Source organism: Sturnus vulgaris, unplaced genomic scaffold (genome assembly GCF_052056855.1).
Source record: "Sturnus vulgaris isolate bStuVul1 unplaced genomic scaffold, bStuVul1.hap1 Scaffold_194, whole genome shotgun sequence".
NCBI lineage: Eukaryota > Metazoa > Chordata > Aves > Passeriformes > Sturnidae > Sturnus > Sturnus vulgaris.
In genome coordinates this window covers 5,527,039-5,552,770 of record NW_028276164.1, presented here as the reverse complement: position 1 = coordinate 5,552,770, position 25,732 = coordinate 5,527,039, and the positions used below count along the sequence as shown (strand labels likewise).

Below are 25,732 nucleotides of genomic sequence, written 5' to 3'. Positions count from 1 at the left end.
TTCCTTTTAATTCTTGCCCGCACTCTCTTTTGTCCCATGCACCTAAATACAGCACACACCCACCCACACTCCCCTAGGGAGTTCTCAGTTAATTTCTGTTTTGGTTGCCTGGACCACAATGTCCCGCATCACCGAGGGCCCTGACACACGCCCGTGTCACAAAGGGCCACCCCCGGCACCCAAGAGCAGAGGGACAGCCTGGAAGCGGCCCGGAGCAGCCCCGGCCTCGTGGCCTTGTAGCCCCTGGCGTGGCCAGAGCCCTGGGAGGCTTTGGCCACGGTAGGAGCCGGCAGCCCCAGCCCCGGCCTGCAGAGCCCTGGGGCTGCAGCCCGGGCTGGCCGGGGCAGGAGGAATTGGCCGGGCCGGACGTGCCAGGGCCTTGTGGGCAGTGGCTCCGTGTCCCGCGGGAGGCCGGGGACGAGGGGTGTCCCTCAGGGCTGTGCCCGGGCACCGGGGCTCGTCAGTGCCTCGCTCAGTGACACCCAGGGGCACCGAGCGCAGCCTCGGCGCCTTTGCAGGGCACGGGGAGCTGAGCGGGGCAGGGGCACCACGGAAACACCGAGTGCCTGCCCGGGGCAGAGCCGGGGCAAAGCCGGGCTGGAGAGCCAGGAGAGGCTGCTCAGAGCTGGCCCGGGCACTTGGGCACCTGGGAGACAGAGCCCGGCTCGGAGCTGACACTGAGCCCAATACCTGAGAAATCACAGCTTGCTTTTCTAAACACACTTCATTATTTTGTATTTTCTCAACGTCACTTTTTATCAGGGAATATTTTCAATGCTCATTTTACTTTATTTTTTACCCTATAGAAATAATTCCGTTGTATTTTGTAATGTGCGAGGAGGGATGTGCTGGGAAAGGTTGTGGGTACTGGAGTTTTTTATTCAATGTATTTTCAAATCTGAGATGTGACAAGTCCAGACTTTAACTCCAGCAGCAGTTCCAAACTCCAGTTCTGGTTCCAGACTGCTCTGCTTTTCACAGTGACATCTCAGTTCATTCAAATCCAGCAGTCAAAGCCCTGGAAGCACGGAAAAGCTGGGAATGAGGTTGAAGCCCTTGGAGGGTTTGCTGTGTCCGTACATTCCCCATCTCCCCTGGTGTCCGTTCATCCTCTCTGCTCCTGTCCTAGAGCACTTTGCTGGATCCAGAGTTCAGTACATGCTTTTATAGATAGATACATGTGATTATTGTATACACGATTCTCTTGCAGTGAGTTACTGTGATGGTAATTCCATGATCCTCTGCTTGGTGCCCAAAGAATGGTTATTGTATCTAAACCCCGGCAGCCCGGGAGGGGATGTGTGCGGGGCCGGGGCGGGGAGAGGCTCCTTGTTCATTCCGCGGGCGTTTTGAAGCCTCGCTGCTCGGGTTTTCCGCGGCTCTCTCTGTGCACCGTGGGTTTCTGTTTGCCTGAGAAGCGGTTTTGGCCCAGGAAACAGGATTTTTTCTCTTTTCTTGGCTCGGAGAGGCTGCAGGGGCAGCCTTGCCGTGCCTGGAGGCGAACTGAGCAGCTGCTGTGTCGCAGCCCGGGGGCTCCGCGCCGGCAGGAGCGGAGCGGCGCCGCTGCAGCCCAAAGCCGCTGCGAGCCGGGCCGAGCCGGGAGAGAAAACAGCCCGAGGCTTCAGCCCCGCTGCTTCGCCTGCCGGGACCGTGCCCGCGGAGCCCGGCTGGGGAGGAGTTCAAGGGCAGGCGAGCCCCGGGCTTTCATCTCCTTCGGGACAGCCCCTGGTTGGCTTTTCCCCTGGGGAAGAAGCCGGCGGCTGTACCGTGTGTCATGAGCGGGGATTTCTCTGGCATTTTGGGTCTTTTGTCCCAGGTGTTTGTGTGGGATAAGATCGGACAATTTAATATCTAGCAATTATTTTCATTTTTTTCCTTGCCTTGTGGGCTTACTGTTTGTTAATAAAGTGATGGAGTTTTTTCCACTTTCATCTATTAATATTAATTTCGTATTTGTGGAAAGGGATTATTGGAACCCTGTAGAGGAGATGACACTCACTCCAGAGTGTCCTCTTAAAAACCATCTCTCAAACTGAGACACCCTACAAGAGCTTAGAACATGAAATGAGCTCCACCCAGAGCTCCCACTTGATACAGCACCAGGAGATCCAAACTAAGAAATAACCCTGCTGGTGCTTGGAAGGGGGGAAGAGCTTCAGCAAGAACCCCCACAGCATCAAGGACCACAAGATCCACGCTGGGGAGAGGCCCTACGTGTGTGGGGAGTGTGAGAAGAGCTTCACACAGAGATCAGCCTTGACCCAACACCAGCATAGGGACCACTAAGGGAAGCCCTCGGGAGTGCCCCGAGTGTGGGAAGAGCTTCGTGTTCTGCTCCAGCTCCATCCCCCATGGGAGGATCGGTGTTGGATGATCCCCAGTGACCCCCGTTGGACAGAGCCCTGGTGATCCGTGGTCCTGGTGATCCCTGTTGGGTGGGGGGAAGGGATTGTAGAGATTTCTCTGTCTTTTCCTTCTGTTGCTATGATTTGATTGGGAATAAATTCCCTCGCTGTGCCCAGGCTGGCTCTGTTGTTCCCGTGCCGGTGCTCGGGCCGGGATCTCTCCTGTTCCTTCTCTCACTCCCGGGCCTGTTCTCAGCCAATCAGAGAATGCGATGGAGAAGATTCAGCCAATCAGAGAGGGCAGCTGTGATGACTCACCGCTTGCCGGGCAGACCCGCAGCACCCAGTGTTCCCCACCTGGACCCGCCCTCCCCGCCCAGTCACGATCCCCCCGCGGGGTCCCCCCAATTTCTCCCCTGTCCCGCCCCACACTAAACGGGACGGGGCGAACTGGGACACTTTACTGGGAACACCGGGAGCAGCCAGGCTGGGGCAGAGTGAGAGTGGGGCTGGGGGGAACACACGACCCCCCCAAAATCAGCGCGGGGACGGAACGGAGGATCCCGGCCGCACCCGAGGCCATGGGGAGGGGCTGCAGCAGCTGCTGGGTCAGGAGCTCTGTGGGCAGAGAAAAGGGGGCAGCACCTGACTGGGGGCACCATGGGGAGTGCACACGCTCCGGGGTCGGAACGCGACCCCCGGGACCCTCCCCTCACCCTTCTTGCACAGGTAGAAGCCGAGCCCCAGCTCCAGGAAGACGAAACCCAACACGGAGCCCCCGATCCCCATCAGCACCTTGCTGCGGGCGGTGTCTGGCGGCATCTCTGGGCGTCCACAGGAGTCAAGACCTCCCAAAATCTCTCACAGACACCCCAAGCTACTCCAATCACTCTCCCAGTCACCTCTAGCCCACCCAGCACTCCTTGAATCCTCCTCCCAATCTCTTCCCGGCCTCCCCAGGACCCACCAACGCTCCTCCTGTCCCTCTCACGATCCCATAACTCCCTCCCAGTTTCCCCCCACCACCCCAGGACCCCCAAACCCTCTCCCGGTCCCTGCCCGGTCTCACCAGGACTCACCAGGACTCCTCCCAGTCTCTTCCCATCACAGCCAACCTTATTCCAACCCTTGCTTTCCAGATCCAGATCTTTCTCTATCCCCTCCAGGTTCACTCAAACCCCACCCTGTTCCCCCCAGCTGATCCCAGTGTGTCCCCACTCTCTCCCAGTGCCCCCCAGTGTGTCCATCTCACTGTGGCCCTCGAGCTCCCAGCTCGGCCCCAGCTGCCTGCTCTGCTCCATGGATTTCTACCCTGCTGAGATCCAGGTGAGGTGGTTCCAGGGCCAGCAGGAGCTCTCAGGGCATGTGGTGGCCACCAGGACCAGGTCCCCAACACGAGAGGGCTGGTGTGGAGAGGGACTGGGAATGAAATTGGAGAGAGTGGGGGAACACTGGGAGAGAGTGGATTGGATTGGGGCAATGGGAGAGAGAGTGGAGGTTTGGGATTGGAATGAAAAGGACTTGGAAAGGACTGGGAGGAACTGGGGGGTCATTGGGGGAGAAGGGAGAGATTTGGAAGGGCACTGGGAGGGCACTGGGAGAGAGGATGGAGGTTTGGGAGTGGAGTTAGAAGGACTGGGAGTGGACTGGGAATGGAATGGCTGTGGACTGAGAGGAATTGGGAGAGCCACTGGAGTCACTTGGGATGAGGGGGCAGGAAGCCCCGGGGATGGGCACAAGAAGGGCTGACGTGTCTCGGGTGATTCCCAGGGAGGTTTTGAGGGGCTCCAGGGTCATTCCCAGGACACGCTCTGCCCCACGCTCACCTCTGCGCTCCACGAGGAACGGGCTGGACAACTCGTAGTTGTGCCGGCAGTGCCTGTCCAGCGCAGCCCGTCTGTACTCCATCCATTGCGGGTCGCTGTTCCAGTGCCTGGCAGCCTTGTCCCCAAAGGAGGTGTCCCCACGTGCAGCCCCACATCGCTGCCCAAGTGCAGGAACTGCTCCCGGTTGGAGATGTTCCTCTCCACGAACCTCAGCTGGTCGGTGCCGTGAATGAAGTGACACTCGGACTAAACCATCTCCTGGAACAGCGCTGTGTGTGCAGGACACAGGTCTGGGGGTGCGCCCCCAGCAGCCCCCCAGCAGCCCACAGTAGCCAAGAGCTCCGGGGCAACCCCGACCTTGCACCCCCAGTGCCCCACGGCCACCATGGGACCCTTCTTCCCACGGTCCCAGTTCCTCTTTTCCACCCTTCTCTGTCTTTTCCTCCCCCTTTCCTAACACTCCCCAGTCTCCAGCCTCACCTGTAAGGGTCGGTCCGAAGTTCCCCTCGATTTTGCCTCCCGACCGTCGCAAGGAGACCTCGAGGACCCCACCCAGGCTGACTCCCAACAATGGTTTCCTGGCCTGGCCAAGGTGGATGCTCGTGACTGTGTGCTGGTGTATTGTGTTCACTGGACTGTGCTGTTGTGGCACCAACCAGAGACTGTGTTGTACCAACTGGGGACTGCTTGTCCGTACCTGTCTCCTGCAGCACCACACAATGGTCCATAAATCTTCCCACCTCTTGGCCAGAGGCCACTCGCTTTGGAGAAGGACTATAAAAGAGCGACCCTCTGGGAAAGACCCTTTGAGATCTCTCCACTGATGAAGACCCCTGAGATCTCCCCACGGACGAAGACTCGTCTATCGGATGACCCGTGAGGACGCCCGTCTCGTCTGTTGGTAGCTATTCTCCCATCCCTTCCTTTCCTTCCCCTTTCCCTATACTTTGTTTCCTATACCTCTCCCTTTACCGTAACTGAATTGTTGGCATTTGATGAAATGCATTGCTGTTGTTGAATAAACTGATTTTCTGCTGTTGAATAAACTGATTTTGTCCCCTGTATTTTGCCTGTTTGCACCTTTGAGATCAAAAGAACCATCACGACCCCTGCTCTGTATTAATAGCGGATTGTGACATGCATTTATTAAAAAAAAATAAAAAAATTAAAAATCTCAAGCCCTGTTTTGGTAGGTCAGGGCAGTAGACAGAAGGTGGCAGAGATTTGTAGATGCTATCTGGGTGCATTCCTATAACTAGACAATCACCCGTGACCTGCAATGTGGAATTCCATATCCAATTACAAAAGTATCACCTAGACCCATGAAGAAGGTGATGAATAAAGAAAACTGCACCCTAAAACCTCCATCTTTTATCATATATATTACTGTATTCTAAACCCCCAAATTCTAAATTTTCCACCATGTTACATTGCACCCTTCTATTCAAACTACACACCAGTGATCCCAGTTCTATCACTCAATTCTGGAAAGCTTCACATCCTCAGGTCAAAAGCAGTGTTTTCCTGGGGGTCAATGCCTGTCAGCACAGAAAGCCCAAACCCCTCAGTTTCCAGGGTTCCAACATGGGGAGGTGTCAGACCCTGCCCGGCGCTGGCCATGGGGCGTGTGGGGCAGCTGGGGCCCTACTGGTGCCACTGGGAGCCCCCCGGGCTGGGGGCGCGGAGCTCTCGGGTGAGGGGCAGGAAGTGGTGGGATGGTGGCTCTTTCAGTCCGTCCCAGTCTCTCCCAGTGTATCCCAGTCTCTCCTAGTGCCTCCCCACGCCCTGCCAGTATCCTCCTAGTCCCTCACAGTGTCACCAGAGTCCCTCCAAATTCCTCTCAGTCCACAGTCATTCCATTCCAAGCCCACTCCCTGTCCTTTCCAAGCCCTTTTTCAGTCCAATTCCAGACCACCACCCTATCACCCATTGCCCCAATCCACTCCACTCTCTCTCGATGTTTCCCCATTCTCTCCAGTTTCACTCCCAGTCCCTCTCAGTGCCACACCAGCCCTCTCCCATCTCTCCCAGTTCCCCCAGCTGATCCCATTGTGTCCTCACTCTGTCCCAGTGTCCCCCCGTGTATCCATCTCACTGTGGCCCTCGAGCTCCCAGCCCGGCCCCGGCTGCCTGCTCTACTCCCTGATGGATTTCTACCCTGCCCACATCCAGCTGAGCTGGTCCCAGGGCCAGCAGGAGCTCTCAGGGCATGTGGTAGCCACCGACCTGGTCCCCAATGGGGACTGGACTTCTACCAGCTCCTGGTGCTGCTGGAAACTCCCCCCGGCACGGGCTCAGCTCCAGCTCCAGGTGGAGCACGTCAGCCTGGAGCACCCCCTGAGCCGGCACTGGGGCACGGCCCGGACCCCACAGCGGGGGAGAGTGTGGGAGGTACTGGGGGGCTGGTGGGGGAATTGAGGTGTGCTGGGAAGAACTGGGAGAGAGTTTGAGATTGCCTGGCTTAAACTGGGAGTAAGTCTCGGGGGTCTAGAATGGCTAAGAAGGAGTCTGAAGGATGTTGGGGAGGGTGGGATGGGGTTCCGGGTGTCCTGGTGGGCACTGGGAGGGAGTTTGGGGATGCTGGGTGTAACTGGGAGGGATTTGAGTGAGCCTGGAGGGGATGGAAGAAGATCAGGGAGGGAAAAGCAGGGGTTGGAATGAGGTTGGTTGTGCTGGAAAGTGACAGGGAGAAGATTTTAAGGGGTCCTGCATGGGCTGGAGGCAATTGGGAGGGTGCTTAGAGGAGTTTGGGGTATCTGTGACAGGTTTTGTGGGGTTCTGACCCTTGTGAACCCCCAGAGATGTTGCCAGACACCATCGACACCAAGGTGCTGATGGGGACTGGGGGCTCCGTGCTGGGCTTCATCTTCCTGGCACTGGAGTTCGGCTTCTACCTGTTCAAGAAGGTGAGAACGGGTCCTAGCGAGTCGTGTGCCCCCTCCTCCAGAGCCTGTGTGCTCCCCCTGAGGACCCCCGGCTCAGTGTTACCCCCTTTTCTCTGCCCACAAAGCTCCTGTCCCAGCAGCCGCCGCAGACCCTGCCCAGGTGGGGAACACTGGGTGCTGCGGGTCTGCCCGGCAACCGCTGAGTCATCATAGCTGCTCTCTCTCATTGGCTGAATTTCTCCATCGCATTCTCTGATTGGCTGAGGAGAGGCCCGGGAGTGAGAGAAGGAACAGGAGAGATCCCGCCCCGAGCACCGGCACGGGAACAACAGAGCCAGCCTGGGCACAGCGAGGGAATTTATTACCAACCAAATCACAGAGGGACAAGGAGAAGGGAAAGAAATCTCTCCAACCCCTTACCACCACCCAACGGGGATCACCGGGACCACGGATCACCAGGGCTCTGCCCAACGGGGGTCACTGTGGATCATCCAACACCGATCCTCCCATGGGGGATGGAGCTGGAGCAGAGCACGAAGCTCTTCCCACACTCGGGGCACTCACAGGGCTTCCCTTAGTGGTGCCTCCGTTGGTGTTGGGTCAAGTGAGAGCTCCTGGAGAAGCTCTTCCCACACTCAGGACACTCGTAGGGCCTCTCCCCAGTGTGGATGCGCCGGTGGACAGTGAGGGTGGAGTTTTGCTTGAATCCCTTCCCGCAGTCGGGGCAGCGGAAGGGCCTCTCCTCTGTGTGAATCCGCTCATGTCTGAGGAGATGGGAGCTGGTCTGAAACCTCTTCCCGCACTTGGGACACTCGTAGGGCCTCTCCCCGGTGTGGATTCGCTGGTGTCTTCTCAGGTCAGAGCTCCACCCAAAGCTCTCCTGACATTCCAAGCAGGTGTAGGACCGTTCCCCAGTGTGGACCACCTGGTGCTGCATCAGATAAGAAATAGTGCTGAAGCTCTTCCTGCATTCCCCACACTCATAGGGTTTTTCCCCAGTGTGGATCCTCTGGTGTAGGATCAGCTGGGACCTGTAGCTGAAACCCTTCCCACATTTTGAGCATTTGTGGGGCTTCTCCCCTCCAGGAGGCTTCTCCACCAGCTCTGAGCTCCATCTGGATCTCCAGCAGCCTTCCCGTCTCAGGGAGGGTCTTTTTTCCTCGCAGCTCCCTGGGCTGGGTTTGCAGCCCCTCTTCCTGTGGGATCTCTGGGTCTCTTCCTCCTCCTCCATCCACCCACGCCTTAGGAATGACAAATCCTGATTTGGGGGAAAACACAAGAGAGCACCTTGGCAGGAGGTTCCTCCTTCCAAAGTTCATCTCAGGAAGTCATTGGGCATCTTGTGTCTATAAGAACCTTGAAAACTCAACCATTCAGCCCCAAAATTATCCAAACATCAAGACATAGATCAAAAACGCTTCAAAGTTTCACCCCAAATCCCCTCCAAAATATAAAGATTGAGCCGCTGCAAAAAACGAAAGCACCAACATTTAGCCGTATAAAGCTCACAAACACCAAGATTCACCCCTGTGAAAATCATGGATCATCCTCTTCAGTCACCTGCTGCATGTGGGGGGAGGCTGCAGATACAGGGAGGAGTGGAACATTGTGCTGCTGCCCATTTCTGCTCCTCCTCTGGTGTCCCTACTCTTCCTCACACTCCTCTTCCTCCCATTATTCCTCTTTCTCCTGCACAATCCCACCTGCTCCTCCCACGTGCAGCGTTTGATCATTTTGTTCTTCAACCCTGCTTCTCCTTCCCTTCTCCTGCTGCCCCCAGGCCCAGCACCCACTGCCGGCTCCCTCTTCCCCCCAAACCCACAGCATCCCAGCGCAGGGGCAGCGATGGAGCTGGGGCAGCTCGGGCTGGGGCAGCGCTGGGCTCTCGGCCGCTCCCGCCCGCACTCGCTCCCCACTGCAGCCGCTGCCGCCACCACAGCGCGGGGGGCCCGGCCTTGGCGCTCCCCCCCTCCCACCTCCCCAAATTCCCCTCCAGGGGGGCGCTGGGGCCAGGAGACAGACGAGTGACAGAGCAGGGGGGCTGGGAAGAGTCGGCAGCCAGAGAGCACTGAAAATCTCAGCAGTGACTACAGTGGCATCTTCGGGGACTAAACATGGCAGGGCACCCATGGAGGGTAGAAAGGGAAAGTCAGGAAGGGCTCCCGGCAAAAGGGATGATGATCCCAAAATATCTCTGAAGGGTCCCTTGGGAGCATCTTGAGCGAGTTTGCACATTCTCCCAGAGGTAATCAAGGACACGGACACCTAGGGAGGCAATAAGGGAAGTCCAGAAGGGATTTAGACAACAGGGGATGGATGGTGTTGGTTTTCTGGGAAGGGATTGGGTGAAGGGGAGTGTGCAGGAATATGGGTCAGGAGAGAAGCAGAAGGAGGGATCTACGTGGTAAGAAAATGGATAATGGAAAAGAGAAGAAAAAGAACAATACTGAGGATGGGGATGTTTTTCAGCAGGCTCTCATCCTCAAAAGTTGCCAGCTGATGCAGATCCTTTGTATCCCCGGTTGCCAGGACAGGCACACAAGGAGGTCAGGATTGCAGGGGGTTTCTCTGTGCTGGGCAGCGGCAGGAGCGGGCGCAGAGGGGCGGCACCGGGAGCACGGGCTGGGGGCCTGTGGGGAGCTGCGGGGCCGGGCCGGGGCTGTGGGGCAGCCGGGGCTCAGCGCCGGGCGCTGCCTGAGCCCAGCACCCCCCGGCAATTGCAGGCCCGGCAGTGGCCCCCGGCCCCCAGGAGGCTGCGGGACGCCCCGGCCGCTGCCCGGCCCCGTGGAGCTGCCGGCCCTGCCCGCCGGGGGGGCCGCGTTTGGACACTGCGGCAGGACAGGCACCGGCTCTGGGATACGGGCTGGCCACGGCAGCCACAGCACAAGGAGCAGCACGAAGGAACAGCTGGGAAATGGGCATTGGACGGGCAAGGATCGAGATCAGCTTTTCAGCATTTTCCTTGGGTCACTGCAGAAAGGAATGATTTAGCAGAAAGCTCAGCAGCTGTCAGAGGATGAGCACCCCCAGGCACTGAGGGGGCTGCAGGAGGGGCAGAAGAAGCCCCTGGAGCACTTGGTCACAAAGGCACAGCAGGGGAATGCAAGAAGGGAGGAGGAAAAGGCCAAGGGGAAGGCAAAGGCCATGGCAGAGTTTCTACAGCCCCTGAGGGATGAACCCCAGGGCCCAAGGGGGCCCCAGCACCCAGGGGCTCTCACATCCTTACACCATCTTCAACCAGGTGCCCTCCTCACACTGACACCATTCAGTCCTTGATGGCAAAGATGCTTTCTGGGGATGCCCACTCACACAGGATGGTAAACTGGATTTTGCCTTCGAGAGGGAACAAGAGATAGAAGGGAAAATGGGAAAGACATGGACGGTCCTTCTGCAGGGATGCAGGGAAGCACCAGCCTTATTGGGGCAAGCCTTGCAGAAAATATCACAAGAATTTACCCCACGCCCAGGGAATTGGGTTAATGCAGGATGGGGATGACTTGCTGCAATCAGGAGGACAAGAAGTGGTAGAAGAAGCCTCTGTGAAATGGCTGAATGTTCAGGCTAAAAAGCATCTTTGAATATTTGAAATAAAAGAGGAAATGGTGGAGAAAAAGGTTAAATATTTTGACTGAAGGTTTGTGGTGTATTGACATAGAGAAAGACTAGGGAATCCCAGAAGTAACGTTACCCAGCACTTAAATGGGGCTGGGAGAATTCTGAGAATGAATGGATAATTGCAGGACCTGCAATTGGATCCTCAATCCTGGATTGAAGATTGTATGACTTTTTAACCCCAGATAGCCTCAATGTTGTGGTGTGGACATGAGAAACTGCAAAATTTCAGAAAATTAAATAAAACCAAAATGATTGGTGCCACAGCCATGGCTCCTTCAGAATTAGAAAAGAAATTTGAATTGGATGTGGATGTTAAACAGGGCCATTCCAAAGGAATTCTTGTGCTAAAATGTTTAACCCAGTGGCCAGAGTGGCCTCATTGTCTGCAGAATTGTGCAGCCACAGCTTTAATGGGACCTGAGGCCCAAAAACTGATGGCAGGAGGATCTCCTGTTCTTCAAGTCTGGCAACAAGTCAAAGCTTTGATAACCAAAGGAGCCTCTACATGGATGAGCAGTGCTCGGTGATTACAGAATGAAACTTGTTCAGTGGCACAGGAGGATTTAGAATTGAGGACAGGGCAAGGGTTTAACCCAGGCTCCTGTTTGAACATCCGGGACAGGGGGCTGGGAACAAACCCATGACTGCATTCAAGTGACAGAGCTCCAGAGCCAGGCTGGGAGAGATTTAGGAGAAATTCCCTGGCCTGAGGGACAAAATGTGTTTATGATTTTCTCTGCACACCAGGGCTATGTGTGGATGAAATTATTTCTGTTGCTCATCCTGACCAGAATCAAGTAATGCCTTGACTCTAACACTAAAGACATTATTGAAGAGTTTTTGTTTTTCCTGCAGTTTCAGTGATAAGATTACACCATTAGAAAATTTTTTCATATTAATCCTACTTTTATTTTATCAGTTAGGTTTGGACCAGGGGTGTGACAAGGAATTTTTATTCCTTGGAGAAGAAGTAGAAAAGACTTGCTTGCACTGGAATATTTTTCTCTATATTTGTGGCTGACTCTTAATGATGGCAGAATTTCGTAATGGGTTTTTCAATGCTCACCTTTAAGTTGCATTTTGCAAACGTACAAGAGTATTAATCGTAAGGCTTTAACACATAAATAGTTAATACAAAATCGTTAAAAAAAAAAAGAAAAATAAAGCAGATTGTGAGAGCAGGTGTGAATCACCTAAAGCCTGCTCTGGAACAAAAGCATCCCTGCCAGGCAGCGAGCAGAGGAGCTTTAGAAATGCAAATTAACACTGATAGGGCAATGTGTGCACAATGAACCAGGATGATCTTCATGCCTGGGGGAGGAATTGGGCTGATTCCCTCTGCCCCTCACCCCCAGCTCTGCCTGCTTGCACAGATGGAATTTGCACAACTAAAGGCAGAGCCCATAGTGAGGATATCTGACTGCAACAGAAATTGGTTAAGCTGCAAAGGGAATCAGCAAACGGAGAATGTTGGGAAAACTTTACTAAAAAAAGTGGGGAGGAATCATCCCTCTCCCTGCTCCAACCTGTGCTGTCACTGTCCAGGTTATATAGGGTGTATTGGGGCACTGGGGTGTTTTTGCTGCCACAAGTTCAGGGAAATGAGTTGGAAATCCAAGTATGTGGTGATTTAATTAGAGAAAAGTGGTCAATTGATGCAGCCCTGGATGGAGGGAGCACCCAAAAACGCAAAAAAGATGAACAGACACCAGAGCCAATCCTACAACACCATGGACCAGCTCCTGGGAACCCTAACGAATTCATATCAGGAGACAGAGAAGTCATTTATCATTTCGATGGCATAATTAGATTACACAATGTCCTCGAAATAATACCCAACCAGACAGCTCCAGCTCCTCACCTTCTTCCTGACCAATCCACTCAGATGAGGAATGCAACGTTTCCCGATGGAATGGAATCAGATGATCTATTAACAGAAAGTGGAGGAGTTTGTGGAAAATTAAATGACTCAAACTGCTGTTTGCAAACAGATCACAAAGGAAAAGTGGTGAAACAGATAACAAAGGAAGTGAGAAAGTAGCTCATATTCCGGTCAAATGTGGAAAGTGTGATAAATGTGATTCGTGCTAATTAAGTTGTAACTATATTAACAAAATTGTATTTAGATCAATAGAAGACAATTGTTACAGAGTGAGAAGGGGGAGATGGGTGAGACAGGATAAAAGACATCTCCCAGATGTTGGGAGTCGAAGAAGGAGGTTGGAAGAAAGTCAGATAAGAATAGCCGAAGGACGAAGGTCTGATAAGCAGCATCTAGAAATACAGCTTCAACCTTGAAGCTGTCAAAAATGGAATGATCACAAGCATGGGACTTAATTAAAGTCATGTTATGGAAAACATCTGCTCAGTCACACAGGGCGCCTGCGCTACCTGCAGGTCACACCTCGATCACTGATGATGATGATGGGCCTTCACCGGAAATAAGACCCTTAAAAGGAGGAGAGACCCCCTAACCCATTAGTAGAGCATGCGCCGTGCAGTATAGTTACGTAGATCTTAGGAATAGAAACTAGGAGGAGCTTTCTAGAAACTTCTGTAGCCTACAGTATATAAGTGGGATTGTTGGCCTGGATGCTTTGATACGTGAGGAATGGGAGCCACTCCCCGTATCCCCGGTCGGAGGGGGGCCCCTCCCCGGTCGGTTTTGCTTATGCTTTATACGAACCTCAATTATACTAAATTACTTACTGCCAAATTTTGTATATTCTTAAATATATGCACTTTGATTGTTTCATCTCCAATACTTTAATTGTCATCTCCAATACTTTGATTGTATTCATTTTGTTACTATTAAAAACTTACTATTAAATTTAATCTTGTTGCTTGATAAATTGAGAAAAATAGAACATCATTCATAACAATTTGGTGCCGAAACCCGGGAGCTCCAGTCCAAGTGAAGAGTGGCTAGTTTTGGGAAGGAGCTCCCCACCAATTGTTACGGTGGTCCCAAGGCTAGACCAGGCTCTCTTGGAAAAGGAGTTCCAAATTAGAATAAAGCATAAGCAAAAGAAGCTCGCTACAAGGAGGCGCGCCAGAAGAAGAAGGCTCCCGTGAGAACGCCGGCAGAAAGGGAAAGGTGCCCGTAAAACGTCTTGTGCACAAGAACCCTGTGCGAAAATGGGCTGTGTGAGTACCATGGGGTTGGGTAAAGGGGGCGGCTGTGTGCTTGTGTGTGAGTGAGGAATGTCTGAAAGGGGAGAGCGAGTGAATACCCCGGGAGGGACTGGGAGGGAAAGTCCCAGCCCGAGAACTCACGAGAAAAGTCTTTGAGAAGGGAGCTGATGCTCGAAAGAAGTGATTTAAGAAGGGAGTAAATGAACCAGGTTCAACTATCTGTTGGGAGGATAATAGATGGAAGTTTCAGTATGTGATTAAGAAAGGATTATGGAGAATGGCCAGAAAGAGAGGTTGGGGAGAGAATAAAAGGAAAAGAAGGAATTAGGTAGGAAACAAGTGTTTGGCAAAAGAAGTGAGATTGGTATATTAAGCGAAGGAGTTGAACTGCAGAACGAATGAGAGAGAGCAAGGGAAATGTTGCCGCCAGAGATGGGTCAGAGGAAAAGTAAAATCTCTGACCCAGGGGTTGTGAAGTGTGAGAAAAATTCACAAGAACCCAGTGTGCCTGGGAACCAAGAGGGGGTTCCCAGAAGGGGAGCGAGATTCCTCAGGACAGCCCCCTGAGGATAGTGTTACAATACTAAAGTATAAGGGAATCCCAAAGAGAAAAAGTAAGCAGAAAATTATACAGTACTGTATGTTTGAGTGGACAAAAGAAAAGATTTGTGCAAATAATTTGTACTGGCCAGAGTTTAAATCATTTGAAGATTAGATTTGTCAGGTTTTAAATCTATATATGAGTTCAAAACAACGTTTTAATTAGGAAAAAAAGTGAATATGCTGCTTTGTGGCTTCCAAAAAGTGTGTGGGGGGTAAATTTATAGTTCAAAGGCAAGAAAAAGAAGGTTATTCGTTATACCCTTTGCAAACTAAAGGACGGGCAGCAAGAAGGGGCTGGCTAAAGCCATGGGACTCGTTAGATCACCTCCCACCCCCATACAGACAGCCTGGCCAGCCTGTCCAGCCCTTGGTCCCCGATGCACCCCCTATTCAGGACGAGCCAGTAGCACACAGAACTAGAGGCAGAAGGGAACAAGAGTAAGAAAGTGACAAAGAGGGCGAGGAAGCAGGAAGGGAAGATAGATTATACCCTCTTAGAGAGGTTCCAATGGCAAATCTGGCCCCAGGACAGGGACCTATTGGTTACATGAGTGTTCCCCTGAATACTAGGAACTTTAAGAAATTTAAGAAAGAGATGGGCAGGATGCCAGAAGATCATATTGAGGTAGCAAAGAAACTAGATCAGTTATTAGGACTGAATATTTACACCTGAGTGGAATTGCAGTCTATTTTAGAAATCTTGTTTACAGTGGAAGAGAGAAATGATTAGATAGTCAGGAATACAGGCTTAGAATAGAGATCATTAGAAGCCAAACCAAAGAGATCAGAAATGGCCTATGGCAGATCCAAATTGTAATAATCAGGAGGTAGAACATAGGCAAAATATGAGAGATTTCAGGTAAATGATTATCCAAGGTATTCAGGAAGCAATGCCCAGAGGACAAAATATAGGGAAATCTCTGAGTGAGCACCAAGGGAAAGATGAATGCCTGGCAGAATGGTTAAAGAGACTAAAAAAAAAAGGATTTGCAGTTATACTCAAGCATAGACCCCGATACACCAGCAGGTCAGGTCCTTTTGAAAACACAATTTGTAGCTAAGTCTTAGAGGGGGGACATCAGGAAAAAGTTAGAAAAATTGGAAGATTAGCAGGATAGGAGCTTCAGGAGTTGTTAAAGGAAGCACAAGAAGCGTATGTTCGGAGAGATGAGGAAAAGAAAATTAAAGCCAGGATTTTAATAACAGCAATCCAAGAAATACAAACAGCCACAAACACAAAGAATTTATCAGGAAAAAAATATTAATTCAAGAAAACTAAGGGGGGGTCAGGAGCTCATTTATTTAATATGAACCAAAATACCAGAAGACCCCTTGATAAAGCTGAAAGTAGATTCTCAAAATGAAGAAATCATATTTTTAGTAGACACAAGCACTTTGTTTTAGTTTAAGGTAAATTTAAAAAGAAACTTTTAAATAGAATTTTTCTGGAAAACAAATTTAAGCAATCTTTTTTTAAATTAGTTAGAGAAAAAAAAATATTTCCTCAGAGAGAAGTGGGAAAAATAACTATTTATTTAACAGGCAAAACACTTTTCAGTATAAAAATGAACAATATTAAACAACAAAACTTCTTATTGTTTCAAAAAGATGACAGATTCAAAAGAAGGTTTTTTTGTAAGTTGCAGCTTAACTTACTTAGTCTGGTATCAGTTCCTTCAGTGCTGGGAAATGCCTTGGCCCAGGCCAGGCTAGGTGGGCTACAGTGTGAGCTTCCAGTGCTTTCTTGGGTTTTCAGTCCAGAGCAAAATTGAATAATTCAAGAAAAAAAGAAGAAAAACAGACTCCAGGGAATTTTTTACTTTAATTGGTTAAGAAGAAAAAAAAAAACCTAACCAAAAAGCAAAAGAGAGTTCTCTCCCGCTGTCCACTGCAGACAACTAGGTCTGTGAGCAGGAATGCGGGGGAGTCAGTGTAGTTTCTGATAACTAATTCTGCACTTTTTCTCTCCTCTTTCACTCCTGGAATCAGTCTTAAAGCTGCAGAATTCAATATTCAACACCGACTGAACAGACTATTTAAAGATACAAGCATCATAAAATAAAAAGAAACAATTTAGCTGATAATAAAGCAGGGGGGGAGCCCTAGGAGAAAACGGCAGTGTGAGTGTGGCTTTTCGGGAAGCAAAAGCACAGGGTGGGGCAACATGCTTTTCCTTGGCAGAAGTGGAGGCTGTGAAAAAGCTGGGGGTAACCCTGAAAAAAGGATGAATTTTTCTGCCCAATAGTAAAAGAGCGGTGCCAGGACTTTTGGCCCAACAGATCCCAGACAGCTCACATGGGGGGATTCACTGGGGCACGAGAGCACTTTGTGACCATTTTGTAAAATTTTATTAAAAAACAAATTACTCAAATTGTAATAAATCGAATAAAGCTAAGGAGGGTACTGGGTGCCAAAAGCTACAGTCCATATAGAGTTAGCATAGAACCACTGTACTTTGGGACCAAGGGAGAATGTGATTTTTATATTATTTTACTGCTGTTTGAAATACCAGTTTAAAGTTGTTTTAAAAGGTGCATTATCAAAGTCTGGACATCCTGAATTAGCTGCCAGCTGCAACCTCATTGAACCTGAAGGCAGAACAGCGCTGATGGGAAAGAATCAGACACCTCGTTGATCAATGAAAACAGCCCAGGAGGATTGAAAAATTTCTCCAAGAGCCTCCAACAGTCAACATTAACTGATTTATTTGAAGAACTACAACTCCAGAAAAAAAGACTGGTAACACCTGTTATTAAGAGGGTCAAAAACATAATTAACACATTGGAAAAGTACTAACCATGGCTTAAAGTGTTGTCCATAAATTTGTGTTATTTGTACCTATTGTTTTAATTTGTAGTAAAAAGTAACTAGAGTGAAAAAAAAATAATAATTGGTTTGTTTAAGTTGTGTATGTAAACAGCTAACTTTAAAAAAAAAAATTTTTTGTAATTTTTTTTGAATGTTATTAGAACAAGTTATGTGAAAACAAATCTTGTAGTTGGCATATCTCCAGAGCTTTAGTGGATTAGGAAAAATAGCTGATCAATCTAAGAAGAAAGATAAGGCAGTGCTGCAGAACTACGAATACTTTGTGCCATCTTTGAAACAACAACAACAACAAAAAAGTTAAAATAGTTCATACGAACCTTATGAGGCCAAGGGTATCAAAAAGAAACAAATTCCAGGATAAAAACTTTGCTACCGAGAAGATTGACATCTCGGCCCTTGGCTGCAACCCAAGGAGCCTTGAGACAGGTAGAAAGTTAAAATTCCTGAGAATTATTTTCATTGTGCTTACTATAATACCCCTGGCAACTGGCTAAAACCATAAGACAGCATGGAGCAAAAAAGAACAGACCATGCAGGAACAAATTACAAGAAGACAAGCAATGCAAGAGCCAGCAGTAAAGAAACAAACTATTCCTGATCCCTGTGGGTCAAGGATAAGATGGAATCAGTTTTTGTGGCACATTCACATGTTACTGCTGCCTGTTATGACTGTACCAGCTTTTTAGAAAATTGTGTGAAAAGTCCAAAATTCTATTGAGTAAGAAGAAATTTAGGATTCAATGAGTGAACTCCTTATCCTAACAATAATCAACTTTGTCCTAGATATAAAATTTTCTTTTGTTTTGAAAAATATAATAATGGAAGTTGAAAAACAAAAAGAAACAAAAAAAAAGATAGGAAAAGATCAAAAGGAAAGAGTTAAGGAAATTGAATGAGCTGTATAAACAATTAAAACAGCACTATAGCGACTGGGATTTGCCAACTTCAAACAAAAATTTGTTTGTAGATCTGATGCAAGAAATTGCCACAGAATTGGGATTATCTAAATGTTTTGTTTGTGGAGGACTTAGAATGGCTAAAAGATGGCCATGGAGAGGTGAAGGTTTGGCTCCAGAACAATTTTTAAAATGGAATCATACACAAATTTCTAAGACCCTAAAACGGCCTGAAGGCTGGGTCCTGAGTCATCAAGTCATTGGAACAGTTTGTATAACTCGGGAAGGGAGAAAATACACTGAAGTGGTAGGATATACTCCTTGCCTATCTACTTTAGTAGTAAATTCAGACAATAACACAAAGACCTGGCGACCCAAGAGTCCTACTGGATATTGGGGAATAGCAAAAGAAATGAATTGCAAGTGGAATAATCAAACTAATTTGTGCTGGCATAACAGTTCTGGAGCTAACCCCTACCAATCCATAAAAGACTTAAAATCTTATTGGGAACAACCAGAAAATACAAAAGAAAGATGGAAAGCCCCTGATGGAATATATTGGGTTTTTGGGCAACGAGCATACAGTGAACTACCCTGAAAATGGGAGACAACTTGTACCTTATGAATTATACGACCCTCCTTCTTTGTCATACCAAGGTCTAAGAGCAATATACTAGGAACACCACTTTATGAAACCTTAGAAAGAAAAAAAAAAGAAAATTAAATCTCGACTTTCCGATGGCAGGAGGAAACCAAAAATGGAAAGATGAAGAATGGCCTGCAGAAAGAATTATAGCATACTATGAACCTGCTACTTGGACTCAGGATGGGTCTTGGGGATATAGAACTCCAATTTACCTATTAAACCGGTTGATAAGGCTCCAGGCTGTAGTGGAAGTCGTCTCAAACCACACAGCAGACGCTTTAAAGTTGTTGGCCAAACAGCATTCACAAATGCGAGCATTTGTATATCAAAACAGAATTGCCCTAGACTACCTGTTGGCAGAAGAAGGAGGAGTTTGTGGGAGGTTTAATGAATCTGAGTGTTGTGTGGAAATAGATGACCACGGGGAAGCCATCACCAGACTTGCTGACAAAATTAAAAGAGTGGCACATGTACCAGTTCAAAAATGGAATTCTATCCTGAAAGCTGACTGGTGGGATAATCTTTTTGGGGGTGTGTGGTGGAAAAAATTAGGATTCATGCTATTGTGTTCTGTTTTAGGTCTATTGTTTCTGCCTTGCATGATACCATGTCTAATCAGACTAATACACTCAGTAATTCAAGGAATGCAACTTACAGCCATACCTATAGATCCAGAATTAACAACAAAAGGAAAAATAAACTCCTTGATGGTACTGAAAGCGCAATCCACTTGCACTCGAAGAAAAAAAATCGAGAAAATAGTGATTGAATGCAAAGAGAATACCCTGGCATGAGAAATGTTAACCAAATTTGAGAAGAAGTGTGAAGAGCTAGATGCCACATGAAAAATGTTAAAAAAATTAAAAGCTAGTATAAAGGAACACAGACAATACGAAGTAGCAACTTTTTAGAGCACGAATCAATATAATCAAAAAGAGAAATGGGGGAATTGTGATAAATGTGATTCGTGCTAATTAAGTTGTAACTATATTAACAAAATTGTATTTAGATCAATAGAAGACAATTGTTACAGAGTGAGAAGGGGGAGATGGGTGAGACAGGATAAAAGACATCTTACAATCTTACAGAGGTTGGGAGTCGAAGAAGGAGGTTAGAAGAAAGTCAGATAAGAATAGTCGAAGGACGAAGGTCTGATAAGCGGCATCTAGAAATACAGCTTCAACCTTGAAGCTGTCAAAAATGGAATGATCACAAGCATGGGACTTAATTAAAGTCATGTTATGGAAAACATCTGCTCAGTCACACAGGGCGCCTGCGCTACCTGCAGGTCACACCTCGGTCACTGATGATGATGATGGGCCTTCACCGGAAATAAGACCCTCAAAAGGATAAGAGACCCCCCAACCCATTAGTAGAGCATGCACCGTGCAGTATAGTTACATAGATCTTAGGAATAGAAACTAGGAGGAGCTTTCCAGAAACTTCTGTAGCCTACAGTATATAAGTGGGATTGTTAGCCTGGATGCTTTGGTACGTGAGGAATGGGAGCCACTCCCCGTATCCCCGGTCGGAGGGGGGCCCCTCCCCGGTCGGTTTTGCTTATGCTTTATACGAACCTCAATTATACTAAATTACTTACTGCCAAATTTTGTATATTCTTAAATATATGCACTTTGATTGTTTCATCTCCAATACTTTAATTGTCATCTCCAATACTTTGATTGTATTCATTTTGTTACTATTAAAAACTTACTATTAAATTTAATCTTGTTGCTTGATAAATTGAGAAAAATAGAACATCATTCATAACACCAATAAAGTCACTTTTACAGGACTCCTCTGTCTCCTGCGGGCACACAAACCTCTGTCCACGGGAATTTTCCCGTACAGTCCCGGGCACAGGGCAGACACCTCTGTGCCACCCACAGCAACCGGGACGAGCCAGCGCTGCTCCGGCACCGGCTCCTGCCGAGGCCCCAGCGGGAAGGAGACCGCGGGCAGCCGCTCCCGCAGCGCCCTCAGCCCAGCGCCAACACGGGCCGGCACCGGCACAACCAACCCGCCAGAGCCCCCTGCCGCCCCCTCGGCCCGCAGCGAGCCCCGAGCCCCCGCACAACCGAGCGCGGCTCCCACCTGCGCTGGGGCCGCCTCCGAGCTCCGCCGCCGCCGCCGCCTCCCCGGGCTCCGGCCGCTGCCGCCGCTGCCGGGCCCGCACAGACGCTGCCACAATGGCGCCTTTGCTGCTCTGCCCAATCAGCGCGCGACAACCAGGAGTGACATTGCCACAATCAGCCAATGGCAGCGAGGGCCGGGCTCTGCACACGGCCCAGCCTCGGCCCGCGCTCTCAGGGCCCCCCGGGCTGTGGGAGGGCAAAGGCGGAGATGAGGAACAGCCCTGGAACGGGCCCGGGCCCGAGCCCGAGCCGCCATTGGCCTGGAAACACAAACAAAGTTCTCCGCAGCTCCCGGCACGCCTTTCCCAGCCCCGCGTGTTCGCTGCCTCCGGCTCAGCGGGAAGCCCAGGAGTCTCACTTCTCCTACCTCCTAATTAGGAGCATCAGTGCATGGCTTTGATTTCCCGCACAAAAAGGGAAAACTGCCCCAAAACCCTATGGATGAGTGGGAGAGGGGAGAGATTTCTGGCAGAAAACTCCAAAAACTCAGAGCATGAGAAGTAAATGGAGACCCTTCAATCCAGCTTTCCACACGCCTCCCTCCTTCCAGCTGTACCTCCTACCTCGGCAGTGCAGGGTGGGAGAAACGACGCTCACTTTATAAAATTATATAGGTTTATTAAACCTTAGCAAAAAAAAATACAACAAAAGACTGAATTAGGAGAAAAATCAGCGCTGGGAGCACAGGACTAAAGCAGCAGACCCGGGTGTGATTTGGGGGCCCAGCGGGGTCCCCGGGCCGCCTTCGATCTCGGCCAACGGGTGCGAGCGGCGCGGCCCCGCTGCTGAGCACTGACCCGGCTCCGGGGGCCGCCGGGACCCCCCCGAAAAAACCCCACACCTGCACCCCCCCTTCAGTCCCTCCGACCTTCCCAGTCCTGGGGGGAAAGGGGGAAAGGGGAGGACCTGGGCCGGGATCACCCGGAGACCCCCGGGGTGAGGAGCAGGAGGGGGGGGGGGGGTCGGGCTCGCGCTGAGTGGGGGGTCCCGCGCGAGGATTTCGGGGGGGTTCGCTCGAGGAATTTTGGGGGTCCTCGTGCGACGGATCCTCGTGCAAAGGGCTCCTCTTGTGCCACCGTCTCCTTGTGTCACCCAGACCAGTTTGGGGAGCTCTTTGTGTCACCCAGAGGAATCTGGGGGATCCTAGTGTCACCGAGAGCCCTGCGAGTGACACCGAGAGCCCTGTGTCACCAAGGGCCCCTCAAGTGCCCCCAGCTCCTTGTGCCATCAGGAGCCCCTGGAGTGCCACCAGCTCCTCGTATCACCGAGAGCCCCTCGTGCCACCAGGACCTCGTGCCAGAGAATTTGGGGAGAGTCTCTGTGCCACCCGGAGCCCCTGAGTGTCACCAGCCCCGTGCCAGGGTCCCCTGTGTCACCGGAGTCTCTCTCTCTGTCACACACCAGGAACCGACCCCCCCTCCGAGCACCAGGACCCCCGAATTTAACCGTCCTCGTGCACCGGGACCCCCTCAGGACCCTCGAGTTTCCTCTCTCCCCTCCTCGTGCACCGGCATCACCGGACCGCCCCCCCTTTCCCGAGGAATCGCCGGAGACCCCTCCATCAATCACCGGGCACCGGCACCACCAGAGGACCTCCCCCATCAATCAGCACCGTCACCGTGCACCGGGACTCCCCCCACCATCGAGCAGTGACACCCCCTCATCGTGCACCGGGACCGCCGGACCCCCCTCAAACATCGCCAGCCTCGGGCACCGAGATCACCGGAGACCCCTCCATGAGTCACCGGGACCCCCCCGTCATGCACCAGGACCAGCGGAGACCTCGCCAGGAATCACCGGACACCCCCTCACGAATCACCGGGCACCGGGACGCCCCCTCGGGCACCGGAACTGGACCCCCCCCTCGTGTACCGACCACCCTCCGGTGCACAGGGCCCGGACCCCCCTTTGTGCCCCCCCCTGCCCATCCCGGGGATTCCGCCCCTCCCCTTTGACTTCCCCCGGGAACAGGAGCGGGAATGGGGGGGGGCGTGCGCTGGGGGGGCACCGGGGTGTCCCCAGCACCAGGGGGCGTCCCTTGGGGCTCGCTCCGTTCCCCCCTCTCCTCCTCCGGTTATCACCAGGGACCCCCCCAATTTACCGGGGCTCCCCCTATTCACTGCCCCCCCTTCACCGAACGCCCCAAAGCGCTGGGACCCCCCGGGATACTTGGGACCACCCCAGCGCGCCAGGACCCCCCCCTCACTCGCCGCCCCTCCCCCATCCATGGGACCCCCCCACTCACCGCTCCCCCCCGTCACCAGGACCCCAAAATCCATGGGACTCCCCCCACGCTCATCAAGACTCTCCCCAAATCCATGGGACCCCTCCCTCCCCCCCACTCCCCACCCCCTTCTCAGCACTCCCCGGGCCCTCCCCATTGATCGAACGCCCCCATGGCCCCCCCAGCCCCTCGCCCTCGCATTGGGCCCCCCCGGGGCCGAGGCAGAGCCCTCCCTGAGGGACACCCCTCATCCCCGGCCTGCAGCCGCCCATGGAGCCGCTGACCACAACTCCCTGCCTGCGTCCATCCGGCCAATTCCTCTGGCCCCGCACAGCCCAGCCTGCAAAGCCAGCACCTGCTGGGCACCTGCTCCATGCCACTTCCAGGGGCTTGGGCTGCTGAAGGGCTGCTGGGCTGGGCCCTTTGTGACACAGGGCCGTTCTATCGGGTTCCTGGGTGCTGTTGGCCATTCTGTTGTCCTGGTGACATGGCACAGCCCCGCCCTGCAGGGGTATATACGGGGCACAGGGCCCTGCGCTGCCCAGTGCCAGGAGTGCCACTGGCTCAGGAGGAAGCAGCTCCTGGGACCTCTGTGCTCTAGACGACGTTACACATGGAGGAGGAAAAGGTGAACCCTGTTATAAATGAGAGACAAAAGTCTCGATATTCAGCAAAATTTAGATTGCTTTATTTGATATAGAAAGAGCAAGCAGCGCTGGGGAACGTGAGGCGTCACCGCCCACTCCACGCTCCACTGAACCTTGGTTTGCAGCCTCTTCTTATACTGTGGGTTCTCGTTGTACACAAATTCACAAAGCCTTTGGGTGATAATCAGTCACAGATAGCCATCCGGTCCTTCTAGATAAGCACCAGAGAAGTTCTGGGAGTCTGGTCCTTGAGATAGGCAGTATTGATTAGACAAAGGCAGGAAGGGCTTTTTGGGAAGTCTGATTTTGCAAGCTGGTAGTCGATACAACTTATTTGAAAAACATAACATAATATATTATAATGTTGGGTAATACAACATAATATAACATAACAATGTGATTTTAAACTGAATTATTTAATCATATAATTTCCTTTATCTAGTGTCCATGCTTCATTTCAGAGCTTTGTATTCTGGTTTATGCAAACCCCAATGCTTTTGTGATTAACACGAATCTTTTGTCAATTGTCACAATTTCCCCACTTCTCTTTTTTTATCCCATTGATTTGTGTTCTGGTTTCAAATTTTGTCAGTACCTCTTGTACTAGATTTAATTCATGTACTGCCATTAATTTTGTTGCCTTCTCAGGGTCTATTGGTATTGTAGCAACTTGCATTCCTTGAACCACCGACTGGATTAGTCGAATGAAGCATGGAACAAGACAAGGGATGAACAGTAGCCCTAATAATGCACATGTTAACATAAACCCTAATTTCTTCCACCAAGCTCCCCCCCAACAGTTTATTCCACCAATTATCATTAAGCATAGAGTTTCAGTTTTGTACAGGTACATGGGTTAATCGTTTTATTTCTTCTGCAATTTTAGTAATTACTTGACCATTATCATCAATTTCTAAGCAGCATTCAGAATTATTAAACTTCCCACACACTCCCCCTCGATATTTCTGTTTGATTTCACTGTAACAACTGCTCTGGCCCTAATCCTCCCCCGCCCTGCATGGCCATTGTTCAGTCATCTGCATTCCTCTACAGATCCAACAATGAGTTAAGTTCAGTAGTAATTTCTTTCATTAATTCTACAAATAAATTTTTTCCCGAGGTCGGTAATTCCCGTTCACTGAGTTGTTGTTTTATTCTCTCATACAAGTTAAAACTTCCCCCACGGTTTGTCCTTTTCCCTTGAACATTTTAGTTTTTTTTTTTTTTTTTAATCAATTCCTGCTTGTAGTGATCTTGCACTCCTCCCTGATCTGAATATCCCCACATACCTTCTTTTGTGAAGCAGAGCTGTGTCTCTCCTACTGGGCAACTTTGGTATGCCGATGGAGCCCACCCTCCTTTTCCCAAATTGGTGGCCACTTCTTTCCATAATAGTGCATAATGTGTTTATTACAGCAGGCCGAATTGATGTGTGTGTGGAAGGCAAGGGTGGATACCGTGCATCCCCGTACCCAATTGTCTGGTGACACTTGGAACAAGCATCAGCATTATTTCCTTTTATCATCATTAGCAATAGGATGACTCCCATGACCATTTTCATCCCTCCGCCTCCCTCAAGGCCTACGGGGTTGCTGCCAGTAGCCGAGGTTTGTTTCATCTTCTCGGCAGCAGGGAATATGTCCTGGGCTCTCCCACTTTGTCTTTCTCTTTTGGTAGTGTTTCTTAATTTTGTCCCAGCTTTTAGCTTTAACATTCCAGTACGAGGTACAGCAGTAACAGCTCGGTATACACAACCCTTCTGACACTCTTTTGTCAACACCTCTGCTCTGGCTTGCTTTTTTTATCTCGTTCCATTCTCAAATAACTTCCACCAGTTATGATCATCAATTTTAATTTCTCCTTGTGCTGATAGGGTATTAAGTACCTTAATAGTTTCCTTACATTCATTTCTTCTACATTGAACACATAATGTGAATGGGGGATAC

The 25,732-nt window shown here is 50.5% G+C and overlaps 1 protein-coding gene across 1 annotated transcript in view; it reads left to right on the top strand.

Moving 5' to 3' along the window:
• LOC148218210 (uncharacterized) overlaps positions 1-25,732 on the top strand; it is a 224,844-nt gene that overhangs the window by 187,330 nt on the left and 11,782 nt on the right. The window contains exons 9-10 of the mRNA XM_088157923.1: positions 8,371-8,398; positions 19,719-19,740. Of these exons, the coding sequence (XP_088014049.1) occupies positions 8,371-8,398; positions 19,719-19,740 (50 nt within the window). The remainder of the gene's footprint in view (positions 1-8,370; positions 8,399-19,718; positions 19,741-25,732) is intronic.